Here is a 22368-nt window from a genome sequence, read left to right on the forward strand (position 1 = left end):
CATGGCGATGGGGGCATGTTCTGTATAGTTCTCCTCTAGCTGTTATCTCCCTGTGAGCCTATTATTAGTTAGATGCCCTCATATGCTTTACTGATGTGTGCTAAAGACTGAGTGTTTATTCCCCCAATACGTACAGGTAGAAATTCTACCCCTAAAGTGATAGTATTGGGAGGGTGGGACCTTTGGGAGGTGATCAGGTCATGAGGGAACAACCTCATGCACAGAAATGGTGTCCTTATGAGAGAGGCCCCAGAGAGCTGCCTTCTCCTTCCATGTGAGCCCCCCGCTAGAAGTGTATGAACAAAGAAGCGGTCCCTTGCCAAACACTGAATCCAGTGGTGCCTTTGATCTTGGACTTTCAGCCTCTAGGACTGTAAGGAATAAGTACTTGTTATTTATAAGCCACCCAGGTTGTAGCATTCCATCACAGCAGCCCCAATGGACCAAGACAAACCTGGGTTGTCTTTTTGAGTATTCAGCAGCAGCAAAATTCTGAAGCAGGAGGATCTGTCTGGAAGCTGTGCCAGGGCTGGGCCAGGTCTGTCTAGTTTAGGAGAAAGGACATCTGAAAAAGATGCTGACTTTCTGGGGAAGGTGACTGTGTGGGCAGCAGGGCCATGAATTCCAAGGTAGCAGAGACAACAGAACACTGGGCACAGACAGCAAGGCCAGTCTCCTGCTCTCCAAGCACATCTTCCTTTCCCTCTTGGCCCATGGCCACCAAGCATGTCCCAGCCTTCCCCAGACCAACACATCCTTCCTTTGATCTTTCTTCATGTTAACTCTACTATCCAATTTCTCTCTTTCAAGGAGAAGCCTACGGTCACTTCTCCTCACTTCCTATTCTGTGCTCATCCTATATTAATTAATCTAGCATCCACACCTATTGTGTTCTGAAAACCTTACTAAGGACACCAATGATTTCCTCCTCTGTGAAAACGGAGCCTGCCTCACACAGGACTACAGCAAGAACGAAGGGGGGCACTAACAGGTGACACATATAGTCCTGTATTTAATTATTTAATGGCATCCTAACAGGAACGCTATGAGTTAAGTGCTAAATGATCCTTGTTGACAGGAAAGGAAAGTACAGTACAAAATGTTAAGATGTACAGAGTTGCATGACTTCTGAGTCAGGGTTCTGCCCCAGAGCCCAGACACCTAACCACACGTCATTCCACATGACAACCATGCCTGGCATGAAGGAACTGCTCACAGTTCTCATCCTCGAGCTCACTGTGGTGTTTGACAAGATTGGATGCTGCCTCCTGAGGTCTCTGTGCCCTTGACACCTAAGTGCTCCTGATCTTCACCCAGCTCTCTGGCTTCCCCAGCGCAGCTTGGCCCAGGTTCCTCAACTTTGGAAGATTCCTGAAATATACCTGCTTTCACTCCTGACATCTCTTTCTTGACTCTCCTCTCTGCCCATCCCACTAACTACCACCACTCTAGACATAAATCTCCCAGCATACATCTAGCCCACTGAACTCCACATGCTGTAACATTTAGTCAACTCTTGTGCTTATTGTTCATCTCCCTCCGCTGGCGGTGGAGCTCCCTGAGACAGAGGTTTTGGCCACATAAGTATCTCTGGCACCAGCCATAGTGCCTGGGACATAGCCACTCAGTCAAGGTTTGCTAAACAAAAGAAGCCAGTGTCAACTGGTTGACTCTGCAACCAGTCCCCTTAACATGTTCAAAACAGAATTCACCACCCTCCATGCCCCATCGTCCCTCTACCCTTTCTATCCAGGTGAATAGCATCAGCCAACCGCTTAGTCTTATAGATTGGGGATGTTGGAATGGCTTATCCCTGCCTCTTCTCTAGGGGCAATGCTGACTGTGCTGAATTCTCTGAGGCTGTTGTACCCCTAGGGTTTTTGCAAAACAGTGCTATCTGCTCAAGGAGATCCCTTGCAGCCTCATTGTGGAGAAGTCTCTCTAGATGAAACAATTGAACACTAATATAAGACTGGCTAAGGAAATGTGGTGGAGTGAAGGCAGTCACAAGAGAATGGTCATTGCCTGGACACAGTCTCCTTTCTTTGAATACCTATGGAAGCTACAGTTACAAAGTGCCTCTCAATGTCAAAGCGTTTGCACATCTATTTCTTTCTTTCAGACTTTCAGATAGCCCTATGGGGTCAGCTTTAGCATTATGCCACTTCAGGAACAAAAGAAGTAAGGCACTGAAGAGATTTTGCAAATTGTCACATAGCTAGTAAGCACAGAGGCACCTGATGGATCCCTCAACCCATACTCTCTCCGACACCTCCCTCAGAGCTGGACCTATCCAATCAGCTAACTTTTCACTTATTTCCCAAAGATTCTGTATGGCAAAGACTACTAATTGCCTGGTCAGTGTGTATTCTGTCCTTCCTTCTAATAAGCCATGCTGAATGAACACTTCCCAGACCTCTTGGAGAAAGAGATTGTCAATGAAACATAATCAGAATTAGATTAGATGGGGAGTCTGGAAAAGCTCTTTAAAGGGAGTGGACACAGCTGCAAGGTTCTCTTTTGCCCTCGCCTCTTCCTCCTTCTTGGGCCTGGACCTTAGATGTGATGGCTGAAATGGGATCTCCATGCAGACTTCAGATGGTGAGATCTAAAGTTAAAAAGTCGTGGTAACACTGGCAGAGCAGAAAGATAGGGGAAAATCTGGACTTTTAATGACTGAAGTTTTGGTACCAGCCCAGGACATCTTTTAAATGAAAACACATAACCCCTGTCTTTAAAAAGCTCTTAATGAATTTTAGGTTATGTGCATCTGAAACTCATATTAACTAATTTATTCTTCAAGAACAGGTTACTTCCCTCCATTCATTCAGCAAATTTATTAAGTGTCAAGGATTGTCCTAGACTCTGAAAATATAACAAATGAGGAACTCTGACTTGAAGGATTCTGTTTTCTACTTCTTCACCCACACCCTTCTCCAAACTCAGAATCCGGGGCTGATGAATGGCAGATTTTATTCTACAATGGTTCACCTGGTTTTAGGTGAGATCAGTGGTCCTCATGTTTTTGATGGGCTTGCCAGACTTACCAACTCCATGAATGGGGTGACTCATGTCCTTGAAATGGAGAAGTCACCTTTGGGGGCAACTTCTCCACTAGTTTGGACCTGGAATGATCCCCAAAGCCTTGTTAAAGATTTGCTCACCAGCAGGTAGTGTATTAGGGAAGTAATGGCTACAATGAGGTAAAAACCTCTCCCTCTACATACACCTCCCAAGATGTACTGTCCACCACAGGCCCAAAGCAGCAGGGCAAAGTGACCATGGACTGAAATCTCTGAAACCATGACCCAAAATAAACCTTTCCACCCTTTTAAGTTGATTGTCTCGAGCAGTTCATCACAGCAACAAAAAGCTAACACACTCTTCAATCACTAGCTATCAGAGCCACTTCTGGACCATCTATCTTTATCATAGAAAAATCTCACATAATCTTGGAATGCCTTTTAAGAAAGCGTGAACCCCAAGGAGCTGCCTCATTTTAGCTCTTATTCAGGACAGATGGATGCAGGATATGTCTGTTTGCACCCATATTTTCAGGACTGTCTAAAAGATGAGTTAGGGAAAAGGAATAGCATTATGGAGTTCAAAGTAAGGAGGAAACTAGCAGCTTGTTCATTTAAGTTTTAGAGCTTCATATCCAGTGTGACTGATATGGCAGAGCTCCCAGTGAAATGGCTAAGATGAACATGCCATTTAGAAAGACAGCTTAGCCAGGCACCGGTGGCTCCTGCCTGTAACGTTAGCTATTCAGGAGGCAGAGATCACCAGGATCACAGCTGGAAGCCAGCCCCTGGCAAATAGTTCATGAGACCCTATCTCAAAAATACCCAACACAAAATAGGGCTGGCAGAGTGACTCAAGTGGTAGAACACCTGCCTAGTAAGAGTGAAGCCCTAAGTTCACGCCCCAGTAAGACAAAGAGAGAGCGAGAGTGAGAGAGAGAGAGAGAGAGAGAGAGAGAGAGAGAGAGAGAGAGAGAGAGAGAAAGAGAGAGATTAAAGTCTGGGGTGTGCCTCAATGGTAGAGCATTTGCCTAGCATGGGCAAAGCCCTAAGTTCTATCCCCAGCACCAAGAGAAAAAAAAGAGCTGGAAATAAAAACTTAAAATGTGGACTATTCAAAATTATATTCTCTGTATGTTGTAAGCCAAGAGGATTGTCTACTTTTGTACATTTTGCTGAAGTTTTTAAACCGCTTTCATTTCCTGAGTACAAAATAGAATAGTGTTAGGTTATAGGATAGTATCTGGGTACTGGGGTTCTTTCATTTACCCCTTCTTCCATTTGAGGAAATCTACATATAACAAAACAATGGCCAAAGGGAAAAAGGTATGTAATTCATCAATTCTGGGTACGCAGCCAACAACACACTCTTCTACCCCAATGTAGGGTTTCTCTGAGTAGCTGAGTTGGAGCCTGTGGCTTAGGCAGGAAATCACTCTGAAGTCTTCTACCTCACCCCAACAGAATCTTGGGGTCCACAAGCACAGGCATGACTCCAGGTCTGTAGGATTAAGGTTGTTAGCTCACTGATTAACTGAGCTCTTAAGCAAGTCACTTCACATCCTTGATCTGCATTCCCTCTTTTATAAAAATCATTTAAACCATCCACATGGACTCAGCGTGGCCTCTCAGCCCTGAGGCTATACTACATATTGCTCAGGAGAACAGGACTTATAACCATCTTCTTCCACATCCTCAGTAGCTAATACAGGACTGGATGTACAAGAAATGCTCAGTACTTCCTGAATGAATATTGCTACGGGATCAATGCACCAGGTACCCTACTGACCCGGGAGTTTTAAATCTTGCTAACTAGACCTTGAGACTTGCCATTCACCTCTCACTTCTCCAGTAACTGGCCAAACCCTGAGGATTCTCTCTTTCCTCTGCTTGACACCTCACTATTCTAGAGACTGCAGACATGAGATTCCAACAGAGGGCTCAACATTAATTCACATGGAAGTCACACTTTATATAAGCTCTGTAATATCCTTGTGCTGCAATTTAAGACTTAGGAAAACCATTTTGTCATTTAATACATTCTATGCCCAGGTGAAATGAAGAAAGTATTCATCATCCAAAACTACATGCCTCCCATGGTCCTTCCAACTCCTCTTCTCCCACCAACCACACATGGACACTGGTCTCACCACCATTAGCAGCTTTTAGATTACTCCCCTGTCTTCTCTAAAGTTCAGACACCTTTCCAGTGGGCAGTCAGGTTCCTTTCATACTAAACATGCCAAATGTGACAACCTGTTTTCAGTCCATCCTCTGTTTATGTGTCCATGCTAAAGGTGGTCTCTTACATCCGTTCACACTTATGTGTCTTTGCTGGGATGTATTCATAGCTGTTCTCTTATCTTCCAAGAAAAAAAAATGCAAGTCTGATGAGCCAGAGATAGGGAGGTGATATGAATGAGTCCTCCCATAAGCCCCTTAGTGTGGACAATGACTTGAAGCACTTGCCTGTGACAATAGGAGGGGGCATGCAGCTGGTAGCATGGTGACAGTCTCCTGGTTCCACTGGTCGTCAATGTAAGTCTGTATAAAAAATGCTTAGAGGGACCAAGGGGAAGAGATGGCTCTACCTCTGACATCTGAATTCAGATTTGCCTTTTAGTTGGAACTGGGACCTAAGAGAAGTGGAAGAGATTTGGCACACTCCCCCACCTGCACTTAGACCTTTTCACAACAGAAGTAAGCAGATGCAGTTGCTCCTATAGGGCAAAGTGATAAAAAGACAGACACCAGATGTTCACAGGGTTTATCTCGGGATTACTAGGCGATCTTATTTTCTTCTTGGTGTTTTTATTTTCCCCAAATTTCTATAATGGATACAAATTGCTGGTATAATCCACCTCTTACAAAAGAATATTATTTAAAAAGGTAAACCAGCCGGTTAAAATAAATTCCTGATACACACATCCAAATCTGTGCTATCAGATGAGCCCAGTGGAGGGGCTCTGCAGTGAGTAATGGAGCCAGAGTACCTGGGTTCAAATCTCCATTCTGCTTCCTACTGGCAAATGTCTTAACCTTTCTTTGCTTCCATTTCTTTCTCCGTAACATGAGACCATTAATACCTTTCTTAAAGGGTTGTGAGGAGCCAATGAATGAAAACACAAGAAGCTCTCAGAAGAGTTTCTGGCATGTAGTAATTACATATTTGATATTACCTATTGCAGCGATATCACCATCACCAGAATACTTTTGGACTACCTTTGGGAAGCCTTCTCTTTGGGGTCTTCCATTCCCTTGTATCATCTTACTGTGAAGAACATTTTCTCCCATGGTAGCAGTCAAGCAGGTTGGGGTTCAAAATAAGTACTTGTGAAGCCAAGAGCATGATGTTCTTATGCTGTTGTCCACTGCCTATGAAGAATTCCACTGAACTCATGCACCTGCATACCCAGACAGGTCTGCACCACCCAGGGCTGGAGCAATCCCAGGTAACCAATAGGTTCTGCCTCTACTAGAAAGAGGTTCAAAAATCAGTCTTAATTATGAAACCTTTTTTTCATTGATCCAGAAGGTTTTACAGATTGGCATACAACCAAAGGGCAAATTTCGTAAAAGTCTAATTTACATTTAAATCTTTTTTTTTTTTGCTGATGCCTAGTATGAAATGTCATTGTTTTATACAAATATTCTGTTACCAGTTGCCATTTTGGAATTAAATAGGGTTGCAACATGACACTGACAACATTAGCATTTTTAAAAGCACAATATCATTGTTCTTGTATAAATCTAAATCGTTGCAGGCTCACATTGCTCTGCATTTTTTTTTTTTAATTAACGGGGCACTAGTGTCAAAGTCAATTGGGGCTGGATGACAAGAATGGCAGCCACCTCCTTTTGCTGGGACCCTAGTAGTCTTGTGCAAGCCGTGGTATTGTCTCAATAGAACACGTTGTAATGGGGTGGTTTGCCTCTCTGTGTACATAAAGGTGAAAAAAACATATGCACTGAAAATGTTTTCCAAAGCTGCAAAGGCTTTTGGTAAACTTTTACTGGGTTCTGCAAAGCAAAAGAATCCTATGTGTTCTGAACTATGGAATTATTTATGAAATTTACCAATTTAAAAAAGAAAGGCTTCTTGGCTCTACCATCAGTAAGAATTATTGTGTTCCACATAAATGACTTGCAAAGAAATCTAAGCATGTTTTTTTCTGTCTCCAAACGTCATTTTTTAATCTTCCCAGTGGGAATGCTTTTAAAATGTATCACCTGTGACCTTGGAGTCCCTATGCAGACTGTATCACTATTACAGGTCTCTTCTATTGCAATGTCAGGGTCACATAGCATGATAATTAACAGCACAAGCTTAAGAACAGAATTCATCTAACTTGATTCTGACCCTTGACTACATGTGTGAGAGCTTGGAGAAGTTATTTAACCTAAGACTAACTTTCTCTTTTAAAGAAAAGATTCACATCTAAATAAAAGGATCACTTTAGAATGAAAAGTTTTTAGTTTAGCATAGTGACTAGCAAAGAACAGCAGCTCAAAATTCTAATTAGATGGACTAATATGTAAAACTCTGTTCCTATACTAAATACCCCAACAGGCTGAGTTTCTTGGAATTCCTTTATCTCTAACATAGTTTTCTGATTATCTGTTCTTTTCTATTGTTGCTAGCGTATTTGCCTTTAGCACCTCTTCCTGTATGTAACTTGCTGTGGGTTGAGGTATCACATAACCAGAGATGACAGATATAGTCAGAATTGGCAGATGCTATCATGGAGGTGTCTCCTAGGACTTAGGATATGTCCTCCCAGAATTAAAATTCAAAATCATCACCTACCAGGCAGGATAATCTGACACACACAAAAGCTTTCAAGCCAGTAAGTTTCTATTGTAATCCAGTCTGAATGCATTCGTATCAGCTGGTGTTTGAGAGGGATGAGCTTTCTCAACAACAAAACAGAGATGAGTCAGAGTGGCAGTTGGGAACAGTCTCCCAGTCCTGTCCAGGGAAACTGTCACAAATGGACTTCCAAAGATCAGACTCCATCATTCCCAGACCTTGTTAATAGAAATGGGCATGGAGCTATAACCTTAAAGTTTCAGATATTAAGTATTTATGGGCATGCTTCTTGTTGTAGATTAAAGTACTCATTCATTCATTCCATGCTTACTGGGCAACTACTATTCTAACCCAGACCCCTTCTACTTCCTTTGTTCTTCACCCAGGTTCACTAAATCATCACCTAACTGGCTTCCTAGGTAAAGCTCCCCACAGGGGATAAAATGCACTGATCATGTGACATTCTGTGACACTACTCCCATGGTAAATTACTAAGTGGACACTGTGATGTTGTATGTCAGTCACAGTTCCTTGGTTAAGGTGCATTTGGCTATGAGACGAATATACCATCCTGTGTTAGGTGACAAGTTATCTAAGTCTGAAAATCTAAAGTTATTAGGCTATGACCAGGTAAACTCACCCAGTAGTAAGTTGGCCTCCCCTGGAGATTTGTCTTGGTGCAATGTGTTGGGTGCAGTGTGTTCATGCTGATACTGAATGGTGGCATGGGACTGTTGGCAAAGTGACACCCTAGAACAAGATCTAGAGTCAAAAATATCTGGGACTGAAGGCTGACCCTCACTCCCTACTTTCCCCTAAGCAAATTACTTAACCTCTGAGGCTCTTTCTTTCTCCCTAATCCACAAAACTAGATGATAATTCTTCAGAGTTTTATTTTGGCTCTGGAGCAAAACAAAAGCAACATACAATCAAAATTAAAAAAGAAAACTTGTGTCCCCCCCCCCCCAACTTGCCATTCATTGGCTATTTAAGGGGGGACTGCAACACTCTTCACAAGGCTTCACTGCTTGTAAAAGTACTCTTAGGCACCCATGCTCTTCTGTACCACTGTGCTTTCTTCTCTTAGATTTGAAAATTGCCTTCATAGCAAATTGTCCCTCAGCAAATGTAGTTACAGCTCTAAGGGAACCACTCTAGCCACTGCCCCTATGGAATAATTCTATTTGCTTCAAAACAGCCATCATAACACAACTCCCAGCCCACCTCCTGCCATCACAAAGACATCGTGTTCTTCAAGGATCTGCCATCTGAGACCAGCTTGTTAATAACAAAATTATTCCAGGTCTTAGTGTTCTCTCATCTATGACATAAACATCCTTTTAAAAGAGACAAATCAGATGGTGTTCAGAGACTGCGTCAGACATCTTTATTGTACTCAAAAGAACAACTCGGGACGCACAGAGAGTGGATATTCAAATAGCTGTTTTTTGACCCAGTTAAATTTTTATTCAGTGAAAAAAGTTGACATTGAGACAAAATTATCTTAAAATTGTGCAACAATATAGTAAAATCTTCAGCAGAAATCAGTAACTTGGAACCTTACCAAGGCAGTTGAAATGATAAATACCTAATTTCACTTTGGAGAGAAACAAGTATACAGTGTTTCACTTTAAATAAAGAGCAGAACAGGCCTTTATTTTGCTGCAAATATTTATGACTTTGCCTAAAGCTTCTACTAATTCTTAACAAGAGTCTTTAAATGAGAAGTCACGGGGCCTATCTGAGGATGATGTTTCACTTCGGCATTCATGCTTATTCCATCTGAGCTCTCACACATGAAATTAATACCATTCTTGGGTTATTACTTGGCTCTGATGATTTAATTCACATTATGGCTGCTCAAAATTAGTGGGCAGAAACATATATACAACCCATCCTCCCTCAGTCCATGTTTGGCAGAGGTATTCCTTCTGAAAACATATTCCTCACCCAAGTGCCCACCAGCACATAGTTCTTGCTATCTATTCCATCTCAGTCTTGCATAGAAAGTAGTCTATATAAACTTAATGCACTGGCTTTTATTACACAAAAATTGTACCTGAAAGGCAGCACACACTCCAGTTCAAAAAAATAACATAATAGGAATGTCAAGCTATAATCCCAACAAAAGTGAAGATTCTGCAGAGTTTTGAAGTCAATTCGTAACATCATTATGGGGATGGTGTTCAGTTTGGTTGTATCTCTGGATCTCTTCTCCGAGGAAGCCCCTAACAATCTGGTGAAGGAAGAGAATTCTTAGGAATTCTTCGTGACCCCCTTAGTGAAAGAGGGATCAACCAAACCCAACAGTATGGTGTTTGGGCCCTTCAGGAAGTACTGGAAATATGATCTTTCTAGATGCAGTGAACACACATGAGCATGGAAAGGCAGATGCTCACCTATAAATGGGCTCACCATACCACTGCTCTCCCCAAAGCCTGGTGCTTTGAGAAGGGTATATTCCCTGAACTGAAGAGTATAGCTTCATCTAGCAGGCCACACATGATTGGCAGGAGGGAACATGACCTGTGTGTCCTCCCCAACCCCAGCCCGCCAAACAAATATCCCTAGTAACATAACCAGAGGTGGAACCCAGGAGTCAATCTTCCAAAAAACCAGAAGTTCCAAATAGTTGCCCAGAAGCACACCTTCCCCAGCTTTCCCACCAACCAGCAGTTACTAGAGCTTCCCACCTGTCTGGCAACAGGCCTTCTCACTTCCAAGTGTTCTTAGAGGAAGTCTGCTCTACTCTGTCATTGCACCTACATGGACCCGTGTCTCACAGAGATCAAGGGGTGTTCAACACAGAAAAGGGGCAAAATGAGCTTTCAGAGAAAACTTATACACCATCCTCCTGCCCAACAACTTTTAGTGGTCCACCATGGTTCACAGGGATTAGAACATCTGGCATCCAGTGTACTCTGGGACAGAGCAAACCTTTTTCCTGTACAATGGGAACTTTCAAGGTGGCATCTCCAATATGGTACAAAAGCCCCTTCTTTGCAAGCAACCGGAGGATCCAAGTGGTCACAGTGAAGAGTTATCCGGTCACCTTCAAAGGCTGTGCATTTGTTTTCATTTCCTATTGTCACTTCAATCTCTGGATTCTTGCAGACGGCACTAATACATCAACACCCTCCCCCCACACAAAGCTACGCAGAGGGAAGTAGAGTGTGTGCTTCAAAAGTTCATAAAAATATACAATTTACACATAGCTGCATCTGTCTGGCTTAGTCTTCGGGACCTTAGCTCTTCTGTTTATATAAAATACTCCAGCCCTAAAAGGCTGCTTGTTTTCAAACAGCACAGTGGCATCTTCCGACAGAGGGGTGATGGCCAGTCCATACAGTACTGTGCACTGAGCACTGGGAGGCACTGGTAATTGCAGGGAAATATCTGAGGTTGCCAACCAGAGACGTGCTCTGTAGAAAGGCTTGCTTATGGAATAGTTGAAAATCACACCACAGAGCCTTCCACTTCAGTTTTTACAAACATCACCAAAAAGTTGGCAGAAAAAGAAAAGAAGAAAATATACTTTCTAGTAGTTCAATTGAATGGCTTGCCTCCCACCAGACTGTTTCTTTCAGCTACTTAAACAGTTTTATAAAGCAGAGGTGGTAGGGCCTGGAGATTTGAACAAAACTCCAAAATAAGACAAGATAAAGTCAAAGAAATTCTGGTCTAGTACGAAGGAGAGTGAAAGAGGAGGAAATAAGCTGGGCGAGGGTTCATCACTGCCACCTTTCAACAGTAGGAACCCTATCCGCAATGGTATACAGAATGTCTATGTATATAAATTCAAAAAACTGTAACAATTAATCAGCTCTTACTTAGTTTTCCAAACAATCCCTAGGTAGACTCAAACTATATTACCACCCAAGAATGATACTTTTGGTTAAAAGAAACCAAACATTGTGAGAAGGTAACATATTATAGGAAGGGGAGACATGGTTTTACAAAGCTTGCATATAAAGGACACATGTTCAAAGGCATGATTTTGGAATATTCCCAAGCTCACTGCTTCTCTGCTAGAAGGAAATGCTGCTGTGATGTTGTTTATACAGGACACGTCACAATAATGCTAGACAGATATCAGTGCCTACACCACTAAATCTAAAGCATGGCCATCAGGATTGTACCTAACTTGCAAGTGACCATGACTTGAATACACAGGTAGTATTTTAATGACAGAAGGAAAAAACACACAGCTTGTTTAGTAGGGAAAAACAATAAGAAACTTCAGAATTGATGCGCTTGAGGAATGGATGGAGTGGTCCAATGTTTATCTCACCTCTAGGTGTGAGGGTGTACAGCACTTTCTCTACAGATTGGGTTGGGACACCAGCAAGGGAGGTGGGAAGAAAGAAAAAAAATAAAGCAGAGAAGGCACTGACCAAATTCAAAATGAGTGCACACATCACAATGGATTTTTAAGAACAATACAGTGACAGCCTTAACCCAAATCTAACATTTTACAATTGAGATTCTTTGGTGGTATGAAAACAACAAAGAAATTGAAAATAGAGAAATGGGGTGCTAAATTTGCCAGATCTGGAACTTTTTGCTCCCACAAGCAGAGTAATTTTTGACAGGGACAGTGATCCCAGTGTATAGGAAAGCAGTGTTATCATTCTGTGGCATTCAAAGCTACACACTGGACAAAGGCAGATACAGTAAAATCCTATCAATTCATAGAACAGAAGAAGCCATGGCTTTTAGCTCTCTTTAACTGAAATCTAGTGAGGACTCAGAGCCAAAGACCATTAGGTGATACACAAGTGAATAAAGGTAGATGGCTTCTGGAATGGCAACAAAATGCTTTGTTCCCCATCCTCCAACCTTGTAGGTGAGGGGCTTAGAAAATGTGCAGTGGTAGATGACCACTAAAGCCTGGCCTTATACAGAGTCCCAATAAATTAACAAAACTACATAAAAGAACCCCCTTAAGACATTCAAACACGTTCATATCAGCTAAATCCAACCCAAATTTAAAATTTGAACACACTTTCAAGGAGAAGGGATTCCACCCATCACTCTCTCTTGAAGTTTTTATTAAATACATTTCTGTGTCTTAGAAAAATAAAAAGAATGGTCAATTTATTGAACCAAAATTATCTCACAGACTTAAAAGCATGCCCAGCAAGCACAGCCCTGTAAGACTACATCAATGTCAAGTCAAAGCAATGTGGTTATTAAAATCAACCTGGCTTGAAGTTCACAGTTTAAACTACAAAGTTTATTCATTCCTTTCTTTCCTTCTTTGTTTTTGGCCCATATAAAAATAACATATTGCAACTCAAAGTGCATCTTTTAAAATAAACCATCAACTATCTTTATCAAATAAAATATTTACACCATTTGGTTTCTAGTGAGGAAAGCTCTTTCATGCTATCACCATGGGGACGTCATCTGAAAATCCAGTTATCATAGGAGCATCTTCATCGTCCTCCCCTAAGGATAAAACAGTCAGGCATTGGTGAGTTCCGGCACACTTACACCCGACCCTATGTGCTACCACTCTGTCCATCCCCAATCCTACCACAAGTCCCTAGCTAAACCAACACCACAGATAACCAGGTACAGTAATTAGTCCCCAAACTCAGCTCAGCTTCCTTCTGCCACTCTTGGGTCACCTCCCCACCACTAGTTAACTAAGCTTATTTAAGGGTAGTTTGAACTTTTAACCACATACAACTTAGAGGCACAGGAATCTCACTGCCTATCCAAAAGCCAAATGGGTTGTCTATGTTCCCCAATTTCAGTGATCCACACCCCACATCAGTACAATGAACTTCATTGTCTGCTGCTTCTTTTCTCTCTTTTTTTTTTCTTTCTTTTGTGGTGGTGCTGAGGTTTGAACTTGGAGCCCTGTACTTGCGAGGCAGGCTCTCTACTACTTGAGTTATCCCACCAGTCCTTGCCTTTCCTTTTGAACCCAAACTACTCTGAAGAAAAGGCACTTGGAGGGATTTAAAAATTTTGAGGACAGTTTCCAGATTAATGGCTGTCCCTTTGAGAGCCTGGTATAATCCTGTATGACTAAGGGCCAACCTGATCTGTATTCAGTGATTATTCTGTGGCACCATAACAGGTTGACTCTTCTTTGCAGGAAGCAAAGAAGCCACCCCCATTCATGCAAGGTGCTCCAGGTACTTGCTCATTAAGCAAAAGAGGAAACCGAGAAGAAAAGGAGCAGGGATAGCATCATATCATCAGTGAGTAGGAGTATGTAAATGTCTTTAGAAACCAAGAATAATTCAACTAGTTCCTGGAAAAAATTAACATGAAAACTCACATTTAGCAGTCTGAGTTTGGGGAAGCCTGTAACACAAGTGGTCTACCAGCTCTCTCAGTGTTTAGGAATTTCAACGTGCAAAGGTTTCGCATGGTATGTGCCAGCCATACACAAGGCTGGTGAGGCTGCACCAGGAATTGGAAAGAGGTGTGGCCACATGGAAAGTCTTCTTCCAACAGAAGCTGATTGGGATGCATTACTTTGTGTCTTGATGAGGGTCTTCAGAAACGTCAGAGCTCTGAAGGATCACACTGGGGCCAGACAGATATTCTTGAGAGTTTCCAGTGTCTATCAGTCCTTCCTGCATAAGGCAAACTTCTACCAGTTCTTCTCTGTTCTAGGCCAAAACTATAGTCCTGAAGACAGTGTGGTATTTTAATTTAGGAGCAAGTTAAAAGCCCAGGGCTCCAACTGACTTAACCCTAAAGTCAGAATCACTAGTTAATGAATACCTCTTCTCATGTGAAAGGATAAGCCGAAGTGGGTCTTTCCCGATCAGGTCATTGGCTTTGTGGGGGTCTGTCTAGAGAAGAAGCCACCTTCCCTGCACACTTACCCAGGTCATCACCCGAGGAAAAGATGGCGGAACCCAGCCTGGAGCTATAGTGGCTGTTGGCAAAAGCAGTGAAGCTGCTCTGTAGCCTGCGATGCTTTGTGTACAGGATGGCAAACCCGACACCCAGGCTCAGCAAGATCAGGAACAAGATGGGGACCACCACGGCAGCAACATCAGTAGACCTGGCAGCCTGAACCGCTGCCGTATCTCCACCTGTGGAGGCAAGAGTCCCACCAATGAGCCTTGTTCCTGAGGGTGGGAGAGTAGACCAGACAACACCTCAAGACCCTACCCACCAAAAAGCCAGGAGCTGGCAACAGCCACTTCAATCAAACCACCTGCCTGGGGTATCTCGATCCTGCACGTGTGAGATGCCTGCATGGAGCCTGAATGTTTCCCCACTCCTTGCCATGAGCTGATAGAACACGGGCCTTGCACATGCAAACACAGTAATTACATTAGACTCCTAATCACTGCCTTGTTGGTTATTTAGATAATCTCTTGGAAGGGAGACCTTTGTTGGGGTATCAGCACTGATTTCATTAGCATTATTACTTAAGACCACTTGCTTGCCTTACATAAGAGGATGTGAAATCAGACCACTAATTAACGAGATTGGAATTATTTCCCCCTACTTGGCACCAAAGTCACTCTGAACTGCAATTACCTGAAGCTCCATTAAGTGATACAAACGAGATTCCTTTACTACAATACTGACTTAACAGCTCATGAAGTTTTATGAGGTCTTGTTTTTTTTTTAACTTAAGTAAAAAAATGGGAGAAACAACCTTTCCATATGCACTTAACATTTTCTAAAGTTCTCTTCAAAGCCGTTTAGGTGTTTATAACCTAACAAAGCTGCCACCTTCCCATGGCCTTAAACAAATGCAAGCTTTGAGGTGATTTACCAACAGATCTGTACCACTGGGGGTACAAAGCCATCCCCCAGCTCACACCCTGCTGAGGTAGGGGGCATTTCCATGAAAGAGGGTGGACTTCTCACGTTAAAAATCCTGGGATAAGTGCCTGGTAGGAGTGGGGAGGAAGAAGGGAGGAGTAGCTTAAGTGGCAGAATGCTTGCCTAGCATGTGTAAGACCCTGGGTTCAATCCCTAGTACTGCTCCCCCCACCAACACAAAAAGAAAAAGAAAGCAACCAGGAGCAAATCCAAACTTGAAGCAGGAAAATGGTGCTTAGAAGTTGGTTTTTAGCAAAGGAAGTAAGCGGACTTTCCTCCATATAGGTCTTCACAGACCGTAGAGTTGCTGCTAAGGAAGGGGAGCCAGGCAAGGCCTCTGCCTCATGCAGAAAGTGCCACAGCTACCCAGCTTCCACCCACAGGGTACTCACAAAGAAGAGCCAGAGAGAAGCCCTTCTTTTCTTTTATTTTGAGCACTACCACTTGAGCCACGCCTCTAATCCTTTTCACTTTTTTAGCGTTTTTTTCAGATAAGGTCTTCCAGTTTAACCCAGGCCAGTATGAGACCTCAATCCTCCTACCTTTGCCTTCTGAGTAGCTAAGGATTTACAGGCATGCCCCTCCTCACCCAGCCAGATTAGTCAATTCTTGCAAGCCTAACCTAGCAATTCAACATTCATGTCTATATTTAAATTTCTTTCACTATTTCTTGGCCAGAAAAAAAAATTCTTGCAAAACTGTATTTAATGTGACTCTTCCCATCCTTATGTGCAGTGGTAAATTAAAGAAAGGCATGTGCTTGGGTACAGCGCGGTGGAGCAAGAGGAGTGAGTGAGCCCCCAACAACCTTGGTTTCATGAAGGCCACTGGTGGCGGTCCTCACGACAGTTTTTCCCAGTGCACTGCACAGGTTGCTAGTGGTTTTGCTTAGAAAACACAGAGCACTATTATGGTTAACAAGAGTTTTGCTATTTATCTTTTAGTAGGACCTTTCTAGAGTCTCTAATGTCATGACCCTCCAAAGGGAGGTGAAAGGCAATACTTCAGTCACACCGGGAAGCATTAGGCAACAGAGAATTTAACAGCTCTAACACAAGGTTGGGGCTTGAGCCCTGGCTAAATTTTTGGCCAGGAGTACAAGTATCTAAAAGGACCAGTGGCAAAATGTTTCCTAAAATCCTAGCCAAGATACTACAATGTAAAAGAACTTTCTGTGGTCTAATACTGATACCCACAAGGGTCCCAGAGATCTCAGACCAAATTTGGGTCCTCACCTGAGGCTGAGCTAAGATGACAGGATGGCTGAAAGGGGAGATACTCCACGATGAGGAGTTGAGCTAGTGACTTGGAGAATCATGGGGTGTGTTGTTAGCATGCTATAGGCTCTGGGAAGTCCTAGGAAAACAAACTGCCCAACCCTTGTTAACCTAGCACTTCCCAGACAGGACGTCCTTTTTAAACAAAACCTTCCTTTTCTTGCACTTATATTCATTATAATCCCAGTTCCTCCTATCATGCCTGGCTCAGGAAGTATTTGCTAACTAAATCAGGTCCTGATTAAATAGAGTCCTAAGTGATTTTCTTTTGAGCTGAGAGAGTATTTTAATGGTTAAGAAAGACACACGTTCTACAGACCCTACTGCATTCCTGTTATTTCCCTGGAATGGCACACGGACCTGGGCAGCCACAATGACTTACCAGAGCCCAGGTCATCATAGAGCAACACAGCAGGCTCCCCACAGATTTGGCTGCCAAAAAGGCATCGCGCTTGGACAGTGAACGTGTAATTATGACCCATCTTCAGGTTGGAAATTTTGAAGAAATTGTCAGTAGTATTCCCAAGGTAAGCTGTGATATTCATTGCACTATCAAACATGTGTATCTCGTAGCCCTGGAAACACACAAACACACGTGAGGCTGCTCAGGAAGGTGAAGAAGGAACTTGATGGCTTCTGTTATTGGGTCCTACAACATGTGAGCCCCTTGCCACAGGCTTTTGGGTTTCTTGCTAGTTCTTCTGACATTACCATTGAGGTACGGGATTCAGAAAACAGGACTTTTCCCAAATCACTACCATGCTCACTACCACTTCCACCGGGTGGGAGTGACGAGTGTGGCTCTAAAGAAAGCTGCTTTGACCAACACATACTCGACGTTCCAGGCAGCAGCTGCTTATCTCAAGCACTACAAATGCCACAAAGAACTCGGACACTTCAGTAAGAGTTTGCAATAGGCAATCTGACTAGTAGTAAATCCTGGTCATGGTGGTATCTGGGAATCAGAAAAGCTTCCTGCCTCCTCCCTTTCTGCTCTCCTTTAGTTGATCCCAGCTGAATGGCCTGGTCTTGAGATGAGAAGCACCTCAGAGACTGGGGGCCCTGTTCACCAGAGAAGAGAATGAAATAATCTTCTCATGCTGTCTCAGGAAGGGTTGTGGACTCGTGGACTGGGAAAAGTCACCGTGTGATGGCCCTAACCTGGGACGTTAGCTAACTGATCTTCTATGCTGATCTCTGAGCATTCCAGTGTCAAACCACCAACACACTCACCTCTGAGCCTCAGGGTACTCCATCTCTTATCTCCACCCACCTAGGCCACTGCATAATCTCTTGGTCCCCATTCCACTGATCTGTCTATTGTCCTGACTCCAAGCCAAAGGGAGGGAGGAAGGGCATGTTCTGCCAATGTCAGAACCCCCGATTAGGATGGAATATTAGTCTACAGCCCCAGGAAGGGTCCCCTAATTGCAGCTTGCTACTGAGCTGGGCTTTCAACACCTGCCTTGCACCCCATCCCATATTCCTTTTTATTATAAAGTAGCAATCATTATTTACTATCTAATATATACTCAGTGTGGAACATTTGTAAAATACATAAATGCATTAAGAAATTAACAAGTTACACAAACATCAACCACCTATAGTCACCTCAACAGTCTTCTCTGTTAGGCATTTAGGGTGTTTCTCTTTGTTACTATCATACACAATGTACAGAAATTTTTTATGTACACTGTTTTTTTGGGGAAAAATCCTAGAAGAATTGTTAGATCGAGAAGCATGAACACAAGCTGGGCACAGGCTCATGCCTACAATCCTACCTACATGGGAGGCCGAGATTGGGAGGACCATAGTCCAGGCTGGCCCAGGCAAAAGCATCTGCAAGATCTCATCTCAATGGGGAAAAAAAATGGATTGATGGGGTATGCCTGTCACCCCAGCTATGGCGAGAAGCACAAAATAGGAGGACTGAAGTCTAGGCCAGCCTGGGCAAAAAGCAAGACCCTGTCCCAAAATAACCAGAGGAAAAAGAGCTGGAGGCATGGCCCAAGGAGTAGAGAACCTGCCTCATGCCAAACCCGGAGTTCAAACCAGTACCACCAAAAATAAAGTGTGAACACATTCAACATTTTTGAAAAGTATTACCAAAGATAGCTTTCCAGAGGCTGAACCAATTTATAATCTCAGAGTGCTTAGTTGCCCAACTACTGCCCACACTGGTAATGCTTTCCCCCATATCTTTGCTGATGTAATGTGACAGTGCCACACCTCCACTGTTTATCTTCTTACCCTACCTTTTTCAAAATGGAAATATTCTGTTTCAATCGATTCAAAGCATTTTTTACACTTGAGGATATTAACTACTTAGACATCACAGTTGTGAAAGTTGTGAGAATTCTTAAGAGTGGTGAGGATTTTCAAATTCTAATTGAGCCTTGCTCTGGCGTTACACCATGACTATAAAGGACTCTTGGGCTCCTTGCCTACACTGTTCCCCACAGCTGAGTCACTGTGTCCCAAATGCATCCCTGATGTTGTCACTGGGGCCAACCCAGCTCCATTTAAAACATGCCCATCCTTGGGTGGCACATCTCTCAGGTCTCACATCCTTCCTGACTTCCTGGTTTGGATGCACGATTGGTCTGCCAATGGCAAAATGAAAAATAAAGCAAAGGTGTTTCTTGTAAGTCAACCGAGTATCTTCATATACTTCATATACTTCCTCTCATTCTCTGGGAAAGAGGTGATGAGTGGTCACATTGAGTGTGTGGGGCAGCAACCCGTCATGGTGCCACAGCTCGGCCCTAGGCAGCTATGGAAAAGGTGGGGCTCATGGTTCCGATGCTGAGCTCTGGCCCGGCATAGCATGGTTCCTACCCATTTTGCTTTCTTCCGTGGAAGACAAGTGCAGGATTGAAAAGTGCTTAGTGTAGAAATTCTCATCTTTAATGGGCAGTACAAACATTTCACTAATTAGCAATCCTGCAGAAAATGGTCCTTTAATTCTCAGGTTCACTTCCATGGCCTAGTCTCCCTCTTTCTTTTTTAAACTATCTCTGCCAGAATGCTGTTAATGAGCTCATCTCTAAAACAGCATTTCAATTAGATTTCCAAAGCCATCAAGAATGTGGGAGGTACTTACCCTGCTCTCGTTAAATTGCTTTTCCTTCAAAGCTAGACTTTTCCAGAACAGAAGAATATGGTCATTTTCTGTTATGATTTTTAAGGCATCAGGTGCTGACAATGAAACTGAAAATTAAGATGAGACAACTTGCAATTAGTGGATACATACAGTAGAACCTCCATTTGCTCATCTGTCAAAGAGAAGGTAAAAATGATGCTTGCCTCAGAGGGCTGAGTTTAAAATGAAACCTATACACCACTTAGTACAGAGCCTAGCACATGGCATAGCGCCTCTAACTGGCATCTCCATTGTTGTTGTTTTCATACCTTTTAACCAAGAAATGTAGGCAGTATCTAAAATTATTGCCCCCATCCCCTTGGCCAGGCATGGAGATACACATCTGTAATCCCAGCACTTAGGAGGCTAAGGCAAGAGTTCAAGAATAAGCCTGAACAGCCTGAGCTATATAGGGAGACCCTGTCTCAAAAACAGTTGGTGAAGGAATATTTAAGCAGGCAAGCTTTGTACATTAAAATCGTAGCCCCTGGACCCAAGAACAGACATAAACAGATGGGGAGCAGGCATGGCAAGGAAGGGATGGGATGGAGTCAGAGACTGACAATGGAGGATGACATGGCCCAGACCCTCTGCTCGCACTACCTGCCTAAATGCGGCTGGGCCTCCATTACTAAAACTGCTGATACTGTCTGGGCTGTCCAAGTAAAATGCTCATTACCCATTTCCTGAACTTGAGCCTGAATGCCCTTGAATTCACAGTCTAGTTATTGGTCTCCCTCTATTTTGGTCCAGATCATTACATACTAAAATGCTTGGCCTTGATGAAAAATATTCAGCTATATGTCCAACCTCTCTCGGGCATTCCTCTGTTTTCTCCCCTAGCCATGTCAAAACAAGCTCAGAGAGAGGACAGTAAGAGATTGAGAGAGGCTGGAGATGCAGGTCCGTGAGAGAGTGCTTGCCTAGCGTGCATGAGGCCCTGGGTTCAAGACCCAGCACCACAGTGCAACTGCAAAACAAACTTAGTGCCAATCCTCAGCCTAGTGTGGCTTGGCCACTTCACTGCAGCCCACAAACGGGAACCCCTGCTCCCCTGCACTGCTGTGCCATGCCAGGATACCTGTGAATGGGCACTGTGTCCACATCCTACAGAATGATTAATGGCCAGCCCCCCGGGAGAAGTTAGGCAGCACTGTGGCGCTCAGCTGTGCGGGAAGGCCTCTAGTCTCTCTCCTGTTTACCTGTGGTGATTTTTATGCTGGAATCTTTGCTCATGTTCCCCAGCTGGACAATGACGTGGTACTTCCCTCCAGGCTCCAACTTGTTAAGGGTGCACTCCACTGTACTGTTGCGGGATTTTATTTTGTAGCTCCTGTCCGTCTTTCTTATCAGATCTTTAACTGCAATTGCATAGAACTAGGACAAAAAAAGAAAAGAAAAGAACATTTAGTGGTAATCAGAAAAACAGCCCCTTTTGACTCTTCATAGTTCAATGGCAGACAGTATAACTTAAGTAAGATCATTCCTCAGTACCTGCGGGAAACTGGTTCTAGGACCTGTTGGAGATACCAAGTCCCTTATAGAGAATGACATGTTTGTGTACTCCAAATCGTCTCTAGATTACTTATAATAGATGATAAAATAGTTGACAAACTGTATTGCTTAGGGAATAATGATATGCCCATACATATTCAGTATAGATGTAATTCTTTTATTCAAATATTTTAGATCTATAATTATTTGAATCCAGATATGGAATCCACAAGTACAGTCCACAGTGTCTATGATTCTTAGAATACCGTCACGTTCTGAGGTCAAAAGTCTGAGTCTGTCTTTTGGAAAACTTTAGGACTGTCAGGGCCAGCATATTAACAAATATGGACTCACAGAATCACACATGTAATTAAAAAACCCAAAACCTCTAGGGAAAGCCACATTTATCATGGCATCAGCAGTGAGGCAGAATAAGCAAGAACACCCAAAATCAGTCTTCAACTTCTGCAGATCTAGCACTGCAACAGTTTGTGGTGTTGTCAGTGGGGAAACAATGAATGAAATGCTCAACGCTATTGAAAGGACAAAAAGCCCAACTTCCTTTCTCCCAGGTTGATTCTTACATGGGGAGTGGAATGACGGCACATGTAGCAAGCACAGGACACTTAATCTTTTATCAGGAAATAGCTGAAAGTCAAGAGCGTTAGCAACCAAGCTTTAAAACAGAACACCTGTGGGACAGAGCAGAGCAGAGTAAAACCAGTTCAGAACAAGGAAAACTGGGGATATTTTCAAGGTTCAGCATCCCCTCTTTTAGCAGGGGTCAGCCAACTTTTTGAAAAAGTCCAGACG

The 22368-nt window shown here is 43.1% G+C and overlaps 1 protein-coding gene across 1 annotated transcript in view; it reads right to left on the bottom strand.

Moving 5' to 3' along the window:
- Positions 1-9275: 9275 nt before the first annotated feature.
- Positions 9276-22368, bottom strand: part of Sorl1 (sortilin related receptor 1) — a 163475-nt gene continuing 150382 nt past the window's right edge. The window contains exons 44-48 of the mRNA XM_074066519.1: positions 21264-21438; positions 20023-20129; positions 17302-17494; positions 14685-14897; positions 9276-13284 (exon numbers count right to left, since the gene is read on the bottom strand). Of these exons, the coding sequence (XP_073922620.1) occupies positions 13217-13284; positions 14685-14897; positions 17302-17494; positions 20023-20129; positions 21264-21438 (756 nt within the window). The 3' untranslated portion in view covers positions 9276-13216. The remainder of the gene's footprint in view (positions 13285-14684; positions 14898-17301; positions 17495-20022; positions 20130-21263; positions 21439-22368) is intronic.

Source organism: Castor canadensis, chromosome 2 (genome assembly GCF_047511655.1).
Source record: "Castor canadensis chromosome 2, mCasCan1.hap1v2, whole genome shotgun sequence".
NCBI lineage: Eukaryota > Metazoa > Chordata > Mammalia > Rodentia > Castoridae > Castor > Castor canadensis.